This window comes from Nematolebias whitei, chromosome 21 (assembly GCF_014905685.2).
Source record: "Nematolebias whitei isolate Nwh7 chromosome 21, NemWhi1, whole genome shotgun sequence".
Lineage (NCBI taxonomy): Eukaryota > Metazoa > Chordata > Actinopteri > Cyprinodontiformes > Rivulidae > Nematolebias > Nematolebias whitei.
This window is the reverse complement of record NC_056518.1, coordinates 11,891,015-11,900,703: the sequence shown is the minus strand read 5'-3', so window position 1 is coordinate 11,900,703 and position 9,689 is coordinate 11,891,015. Positions and strand designations below refer to the sequence as shown.

Below are 9,689 nucleotides of genomic sequence, written 5' to 3'. Positions count from 1 at the left end.
AATTGAGTCTTTTTAAACACACAGGATGCGTGTGCTGATGCACATAAACACTGCGATGATGCACACATTTTAAAGATTACTTTGATTTTTGCCAGTGCCAGATCAGTGATGTAATAAAATCAAAAAGTTGAGCACACCATGGCCCATGAAGGAGAATCTGGCAGGAATAAACGCTGCTGCTGAACTGTGGAGGCTCCCTAAATTAAGAAAACAAACAGAGAGGAACTGAGAAAAGATGGTTATCAGGCACCATCAGATACCTGCGTGTCTTTTCTTCAGGGGCAGGAGCTGCTCTGAGCACACAAAGTACTTTTTTTGGAGTGTTGACTGGGCCTTTAAAGTAGGGGATCTATTTATACTGGCCTAGTGCTGTCTGTGGAACTGTCCAGTGCTGAAATAGATGGGGATTCGTGCTGTTTCATTTCAAACACTTCTCCTTTTTTTCCTCCTCCGCTTCCTCTATCTCCAAGGTATTTTTTTTGGCCAAACTGAATTATTTCTGTCAGATTCTACTTACATTCTTTATATTTCCCTCTTTCTTTCTTTTTTATTTTACTCCTCATTTCCTTTCTTACTTTGACGGTCGTGTGTGCCCTTGTTAAGTCAGACTTGTTTCCTTGCCACAGTTTCTTTAGTTTAATCCACTTTGTTTTCTTCTGCACGCTCACCTCATCTTCACTTGCACTAAGGGCATATCACAGAAAGTGGTCATCTCAGTTTTGTGGCTCTCTCCAATTGTGCTTTTGTTTACAAGACGCCCACTGGGATCGGCTTGCACGTGTGAGTGCACACGCACTTGAGACTTGAGGACACAGTGACAACAGCAAGAACGTGGTCTGTTTGTCTTTCCGGCATATCCATCCGTCCTTTAATATCTCCTTTAAGCTACATGTTGTGTCCCCTATAAACATGCCCTGGTTTCTTTAGGGTCTTCTGTGCCCCCCGGTGTATCTTAGTTACTCAGTGTAGGGTGAGGCACGCAGAGTGGCAGGCAAGGGCATCCTGAAAGAAGAAGGAGAAGAAAGTAAGCAGAAGAGAAGAGGGACAGAAGGAGAGTAGGGAAATCAACAGACTGACTGTGGGAGAGAGCGTAAAAGAAACAATGAGTGGTGGGCACATGGGGGTTGAGAGGGATGGCTGTGATTTGCAGGGAAGGAAAGGGGGGAGGGAGGGGGGGGAGAATGGCCAGAAGGGCAGGTGGTTCTGTCATTAGCTCCAGATTAAAGCAAAGGGCAACTCCGGAGGACTCACCTCTGATTCACACAGCAGTACTGCAGGCAAGGACAAGCCTCCTGGGAGACAGGGAACACATGCGCACACATGAGCACACACATACACACACAGGAGACGCTGTAGTGATTCACAGGATTACCCACGGGCTCATGATTACACACATAAATACACACATATAGAGGCACATAACACCCCCTGCTCATTGACTCACAAGAACATGCCAACTCCCACAAACACACACTCACATGCTGATCGTTGAGCTAATTAATCAAATCTCCTGTTTTAATTAGGATTCAAATCAGTTGCCATGGGAACCTTGCCCCCTTGAAGTCTTTAAGGTAAAAACTCCAGTTTGTGCTGCAGCCTCCAATGGCTCCACGGGAAGCTGTCCGAGGGGGACAAATTCATAATACCTACCGTGATTCAGCCGGCTGCGTTCTGCATCGCATTTTCACACAGACACATATTTTTTCTGGCGAGGCCTGGGGTGCCAAATCTGAACTTCAATTTGGGTTCAGTCACAGAAAGAGGCCCAAAAATGACAGGGGGGGGGGGGGGGGTGGAAAAGTGGAATTACTGCGTCTCATGCTGCAGCTATGACAGCACAATGTGCTTTCCTGTGAAAAGGGCCATATGCATGGACATTAAAGTGTGTGTGTGTCTGTGTGTGTGTGTTGGGGGGGGGGGGGGGGCGCTTGCAGGGGCCTGTCCAATTGATCACTGACAAAAGACTGCCATTTGGCTGTGATAGCTTCTGCGTGGTAAGGCATGCAAAAGCACTTCTGCACAGCTCGTAGAGGTTGTTTTTTATTGTTATTTTTCGACAGTTCAGTAAGCTTCGTGCTTGCATTCATGTCACAGAACTTTGCCTTTTGAGCCAAAGGATATATTTGAGAGACCCTTGTCTCATTGAGCCAGGCCAGTACTTTCACTCCAGCCTGTCAGGAATTTAACATTTGTGTTAACATTAATTAAACTGAGGAAATATTTATTCACTGACTAATGTCAAAGCACTGTTTAAAGTGATGTGGGGGCTTCAGTGTTAACACTCTTTCATCTCGCAGGCTGATAGACATCCCACCAGCTTATCTTAAAAACACTGGATGAGAAAGCTCAAAGTGCAGCCGAGTCGTGCCACCTTTTATCTGTCCCGAGAGCCCCAATATCAGCTCAGGTGAAGGCTGGACGTGATGAATTAAAAGAGGAGAGCATGCCAAGCAAAGCCATTAGGATACAAGAACTCCGGCGTTTGTCTCCAGCTTGCCGGTTGTCATGGTTGCGGTGTTTATCACCTCTTTCTGCCAACACAGACCCAGGGGCAAATCAGATTGGCTTCAGACTGAGAGAGCGAAAGGGAGATGGTGAGTGAGGGGGAGGACATATTGGCACAGCAGAGAGGTGAAATGCCAACACTCTGCAGAGTAAAGGCTGAGGAAGAGCCCTGGATAAATGTCAGTGTGGCTTATTCACAACAAGAGTTTGTTTTTATCTGCTTGACTCTGATTTAAAGATTGAGAGACTATTTATTTACTCTCCCTATAGTTTTGCTCTTACTACTTTTTAACTGGTGTTAGGGTTAACTCATTTTTCAAATCGTGGGCAAACTACCACATTTTGTCAAAGCTCTTGAAAGATATTGAAAATATGAGAAGCTTTCCTAATGAGTAAATGATCCCAACGCCTCGTGGCCTATGTCTGCCACCTACTGGTCACAAGTATCCTGCCCTGAACCATTGAACAGGTGCATCAACAAGCACTGGAGGAGAGCAGTGACCAGCTATCTGACAAGACAATTTAACTTTAAATACACCTGTGACCAGTTAAATTAAAAAAGACCAATTAAAACATTTAGTGAGGATGACAAGAGGCCGGCTGGACACTTTCAATCAAGCAAACATAATCACAAACAGATGGCCTAGCAGCATGCAGCTGCTACTCCTTTTAGTCCAGTCCACGTTACATTACGATGAAACCACTCACATCAAACTATTTTGGTTTATACGATATAACACATACAATATTAAGTTATGCGATACAATGTTATAAAGCGTTGATACGACATAATGTACTCGACATGACGTTTGTGCGACAGCCCACCCGGAGCACGCGTTATAGATTTTAGACCACGCCTTTTTTCCTTGTAGAGCCAATCAGAGGACGCTTTGAAGTAGGGCCCTGATCGCTTCAGCCAATCACATCGCTGCTTGTTAGACCGGCATATGCTAAGACCTTTTTGCTAGCAAGAAAGAAGGTATGGATGCAACTTTTCGGCGTTTGGAAACATTTGTATATGCTTCGGTTTAGGTTAACTTACTCATGAACCATTAAGTGAAATAGTTAAAATTCGCTGACTTACTATTCTCGTTTTTAACTACACCTGTTTATTTATCTGTGTAAAGAACAGTTGTTTCTTCCGGGCTGTTTAATACATAAACTGAAGCTACTTCTCGGGTGATGAGTGCTGTTTTGTGGGTTCAGGGCAGTCAGGCTGGTTTGGACTTCAGCTGTCATCAAGTTCAATAGAGGCGAAACCACCAGACCGTCCATGTGAATAGGTGTATTGTGTTTTCAGACTGGTGTGAACGTGTGTTTGACAGTTCAGCTAACACCTAATGTCACAAACTCAGCCTCAGTTGTGTGACTGCTGAAGGCAGTGAAACAGTTTTTCTGCGTTTTTATTTTCCTGTACGTTTTTTGTAATCTAACTGGTTCTTCTTCCCACATAGCAGACTGACCTGACCCAGATCTGGCATTCTGCTAGCGCATCCGGCAAACTGGCATGGCAAGTTGGCTGTCAACCAGACATGGGCCAGGTCTGGCAATGATGGCACGGTTCACATGAGGCATGCCACATCTGGGCCAGTGATGGTTTAGCTTGATGTGGGCCACATCTGTTCATGCCAAATACGGGCCAGTTATGGAAGTAGCTATGTCACCCATGTGACAATTATCAATTCATCTTCTCATAAGTCGAAAAGTGATGAAAATGTTAAGAAATGTGTATATGTTTATCAGGTGAAAGGAAAATGTGCAGTATATACTGCACAGTATATACTGCACATTTTAGGTTATATTTCAAAACGTTCAACTCATTCAGGAGATGGGTGCCATGATTTTTGTTTTCGAAAACTATTTAACTTTATTTACTAATAGTTTCCCCATTATGTTTCCCTTTAAAATTTGCTTCAGCATATTTGCTCTAGTGAGTGAGAGAGTGAATGGTTGTTTGTCTCGTTTGTCTCTATGTGTCCCTGTGATGGACTTGCGACCCGTCCAGGGTGTACCCCGCCCCTCGCACAGTGATTGCTGGACATGGGCACCGGCGACCCCCGTGACCCAAAATGGAATAAGCGGGTAAAGAAAATGGATGGATGGATATTTGCTCTAATTATGGTAAATGGTAAATGGACTGTACTTATATAGCGCCTTTCTATCTTATTTCAAGATACTCAAAGCTCTTTACACTACAATCTGTGCCTCATTTACCCATTCATACAGCACTCTACTAGATCTTTACAAAGCTAATTGAACAAATCATTCTAAAGAGACTAATCAGAGCTTTATCACATTCATGCACTGATGGGACACACATCAGAGGCTTTGAGGGGTTCAGTGTCTTGCCCAGGGACACTTCGGCATGTGACTGCTGGTGGATTCGAACCCCCAACTCTTGCATTGGAGGACGACTGCTCTAACCACTCAGCCACATCTGCCGCTATTTATGCCTTCTTATGCTTATTTCACTTTTAGCTACTGCTCTGCTACTTTTAGTTACCATATTTCTACTTTTAGCTACTACTGTACTACTTTTATCTACGACATTTCTACTTTTAGCTACTGCTCTGCTACTTTTATCTACCATATTTCTACTTTTAGCTAGTGCTCTGCTGATTTTAGCTGCTGCTGTGTTACTTTTAGCCACTGCTCTTCTACTTTTAGTTAGTGTTCTGCTACTTTTAGCTATTGCTCTGTTATTTTTAGCTACTGCTTTGTTACTTTTAGCTACTACTCTGCTACTTTTATCTATGACATTTCTACTTTTAGCTACTGCTCTGCTACTTTTAGCTGCTGCTGTGTTACTTTTAGCCACTGCTCTTCTACTTTTACCTATTGTTCAGCTACTTTTAGCTACTGTATTGCCTCTTTTAGCTACTGATTTGCTTTTAGCTACCATATTGCTATTTTAGCTACTGCCCTGCTACTTTTAGTTGCCATATTTCTACTTTTAGCTACTGCTCTGCTACTTTTAGTTGCCATATTTCTACTTTTAGCTTCTGCTCTGCTACTTTTATCTACCATATTTCTACTTTTAGTTAGTGCTCTGCTACTTTTAGCTTCTGCTCTGCTACTTTTATCTACCATATTTCTACTTTTAGTTAGTGCTCTGCTACTTTTAGCTACTGCTCTGCTACTTTTAGCTACTGCTCTGCTACTTTTAGCTACTGCTCTGTTACTTTTAGCTACTGCTCTGCTACTTTTAGCTACTGCTCTGTTATTTTTAGCTACTGCTCTGCTACTTTTAGCAACCATAATGCTACTTCTGGCTCTTAGCTAGTGTTTGTCTTTTATTACCTTTAACAACTCAGTTTCAGCTACTGAAATAAATTATTTTTCATCTTCAAATTTCATCATTCACCATTTACGCAGCATTTCTGAAGAAAATTGAGTTTTTTCTAATTTTATTCATTTATTTTTAGGGCCGTACTCATCTGTGAGGAAGGGTCTCCATCATTGCTCTGTTCAGGCTGACACGGTGTGTTTCCGTGCTCAGGACTAAACGACCCCTGACAGTCGGCTGTCCTGTTATTTGTAGTCGTGCTCTGCCGTCAGTCTGCAGTGCCAAATTGTCGCCACATCTGCTGAAGATGCCGCAAACAAATAAATCCGACCTCCCGACAGCTGTTTCTTCGGGTTCAGTCAAATCAGGGACCTCAGCTGAGGAGGAGTCGCCACCCTGGGAGGAGAACAAGGCTTCCGGAGAAAAGGGCGGAGGAGGAGGAGATAGGGAGGACAATGCTGGAGACAGTGAGATCATCAAGTCACCCAGTGATCCTAAGAAGTACAGGTAGGTAACAAAGGCTTAAGTAGCTCACTTGGAATGTATACCATATGTTTATATTCTCATGGTTTATTCAGCTCTGCTCTGTTAAACAGTTTTTTTTGTCATTACTTTTTTATTTGATTTACTACCTACAAAGAAGCACAGATACTACTTTCTAAGTCATAAATGTGAAAGTACTTGGAAAATGACCCAGATCTACTAACCCCAATACACAAATGATATCAAGCCTCTTTTCCAGCTGGATCAGTGCATTATTATTATTATTGTAGTCTGATGATATGATTTCATGCTTTAAGCACACATCAGTGCCTCAGGCCTCTGTAGGGCATACACAGAAAATATGCTGTGAAGAAGCACAGAACAAGCCTCAAGATACAGTCTTCAAGTAATGCATGATTTAACAGCCTGTTCAGAATCAAACTAGAAGGAAAAAAGCTGTGAAAGCAGTGATACTGCAGTTTCTTAAAGATGTCTGTGCTGTTTCACCTTTGACCTTGCAGGTACATAGTTTTAGACAACGGCCTGCAAGCTCTGCTCATCTCTGACTACAGTGGGCCATTACAGTCAGATGATGAAGAGTCAGAGGGAGAAGACGAAGAGGAGGAGGAGGAGGAAAACTCTGAATCTGAGGATGAATCAGGGGATGAGGACGATGAGGACGATGAGGATGAGGGCAGTGATGTAGACGAGAAGGGGAAAAAGAAGAAAGGAAATGCAGAGAAACAGGTACTGCACTGACATTTTATTGCAGAGCCTTTTATGCTTTAGCAAGCGGTACTGATGTTAAACATCCCTTGAGTCATGTTGAAACTAAGAATTTTTATGCTGAAAGGAGATTAATAGCAAATACATGCAGCACGAACTGGGAGCTATTTAAACAGAGTGTACTGTTAAACAACACTTTTATTGCAGTTGTTGGTGTAAGACTCAGTACTTCTTCAATTCCCTAATCTGTCTGTGGCTTTCAGCTCTGCTCTTGTTAGTTCTTTCAATTCACAAATTTTCAGAACACTGCAGTGCATCCCACAAGACCCACAATGTACAGTTCAGGTTATTTAAATTTATCTTAAAAAACACTAATTAATTCATTCAGCACAGAATTAGTTTAGTTCTAATTTATTTAATTTATTAATTTAATTTACTGAATGCAATGATGTGGATGTGCCAACATCTAATATTTTATTCAGAGTAGAACACAAATCACAGATCAAAAGTTTAAACTGAGAGAATGTATTATTTTAAGGGAAAAATCTGTTGTTTCCAAATTTCATGGCGTCAACAAATCCCAAAAAGTTGGGACAAGTCCATTTTTACCACTGTGTGTCATCCCCCCTTCTTCTTACAACACTCAACAGACGTCTGGGGACAGAGGAGACCAGTTTCTCCAGTTTAGAAATAGGAATGCTCTCCCATTCATGTCTAATACAGGCCTCTAACTGTTCAATCGTCTTGGTCCTTCTTTGTCGCACCTTCCTCTTCATGATGCACCAAATGTTCTCTATAGGTGAAAGATCTGGACTGCAGGCTGGCCATTTCAGTACCCGGACCCTTCTCCTACGTAGCCATGATGTTGTGATTGCTGCAGAATGTGGTCTGGCATTATCGTGTTGAAAAATGCAGGGTGTTCCCTGAAAGAGATGACGTCTAGATGGGAGCATTTGTTGTTCTAGAACCTGAACATAGTTCTCGGCATTAATGGTGCCTTTCCAGACATGCAAGCTGCCCATGCCACAAGCGCTCATGCAACCCCATACCATCAGTGATGCAGGCTTCTGAACGGAGCGTTGATAACAACTTGGGCTATCCTTGTCCTCTCTGGTCCGGATGACATGGCGTCCCAGTGTTCCATAAAGAACTTCAAACCGTGCCTCATCTGACCACAGAACAGTCTTCCATTTTGCCACACTCCATTTTAAATGACCCCTGGCCCAGTGCAAACGTCTGAGCTTGTGGAGCTTGCTTAGAAATGGCTTCCTCTTTGCACTGTAGAGTTTCAGCTGGCAACGGTGGATGGCACGGTGGATTGTGTTCACTGACAATGCTTTCTGGAAGTATTCCTGAGCCCATTCTGTTATTTCCTTGACAGTGGCATTCCTGTTTGAGGTGCAGTGACGTTTAAGGGCCCGGAGATCACGAGCATCCAGTAGAGTTTTACGGCCTTGACCCTTACGCACAGCGATTGTTCCAGATTCTCTGAATCTTTTGATGATGTTATGCACGGTTGATGATGATAACTTAAAAGTCTTTGCTATTTTACGTTGGGTAACACCATTCTGGTATTGCTGCACTATCTTTCTGTGCAACAATGGTGGAATTGGTGATCCTCTTACCATCTTGGCTTCTGAGAGACACTAGCTATGTTTACATGCGCAGAATTCTCTGACCGGATTGAAATGTGTTCTGTTTGAATAATTCAAATGTATTGTTTACATGGGCACAATCTGTTCATGATGAGCGTTTACATGCAGCGGGCTTTGTTCTGAACAGCAGTACTGACATGCGCAGAGTGGTAAACTCTCCTTAAAAAAAACACCGAAGAAGAAGTTCTACTTCCGGGTGAACGTAAACAAACCTGAGCACCCAAAATGGACCCGCGACAGGTTTTAATGATGTTGGAGACGTTATTACACTCCCTGACTGAGCTACAGGTAATAGAAATCATTTTGAGCTCTTTAAAAGTTTCTAGTAGAAATGTTGAGTCGCTCACTGACCAGTTTTACTTCCCTGAGATGCTAATATTATTAGCATTAGCCAGGCGGAAATGGCAACGTCGCACTTGCGCAGTCAGGTCAGTTTTTCACCATCAGATAAAAACGAACAGATCAAGCGTTTACATGCGCACCGATCGGGTTTCGGATCGGCGTAAACCACCCGTTTCATTCTGATCAGAAATTATAACGGATCGCGCCGAATACACAAAAAAATAACCCGAACGGAGCGTTTACATGACACACTTTTATTCCGACCGGCCATTTGATCCGGTTACTTATGTCCATGTAAACATACCCAATGACACTGAGAAGCTCTTTTTATACCCAATCATGGTGTCAGTTGACCTAATTAGTGTTAATTGGTCTTCCAGCTGTTCGTTATATGGTCAATTTCCTTTTTCCAGCCCCTTATTGCTACTTGTCCCAACTTTTTTGGGATTTGTTGACACTGTGAAATTTTGAATCAACATATTTTTCCTTTAAAATGTTACATTTACTCAGATTAAACTTTTGATCTGTCATCTATGTTATATTACGAATAAAATATTGACATTTGCCATCTCCACATCATTGCATTCAGTTTTTATTCACAATTTGTTTAGTCCCAACTTTTTTGGAATCCGGTTTGTAGATCTAATTTAATTCAAATCAGGTGTGCTGGAACAGAGGAACAAAGAAAACAA

The 9,689-nt window shown here is 42.5% G+C and overlaps 1 protein-coding gene across 1 annotated transcript in view; it reads left to right on the top strand.

Annotated features, from left to right (window-relative positions):
* The first annotated feature begins 3,432 nt into the window (after positions 1 to 3,432).
* Positions 3,433 to 9,689, top strand: part of LOC119427375 (nardilysin) — a 52,214-nt gene continuing 45,957 nt past the window's right edge. The window contains exons 1-3 of the mRNA XM_037694979.1: positions 3,433 to 3,484; positions 5,931 to 6,298; positions 6,796 to 7,021. Coding sequence (XP_037550907.1) covers positions 6,099 to 6,298; positions 6,796 to 7,021 — 426 coding nt within the window. The 5' untranslated portion in view covers positions 3,433 to 3,484; positions 5,931 to 6,098. The remainder of the gene's footprint in view (positions 3,485 to 5,930; positions 6,299 to 6,795; positions 7,022 to 9,689) is intronic.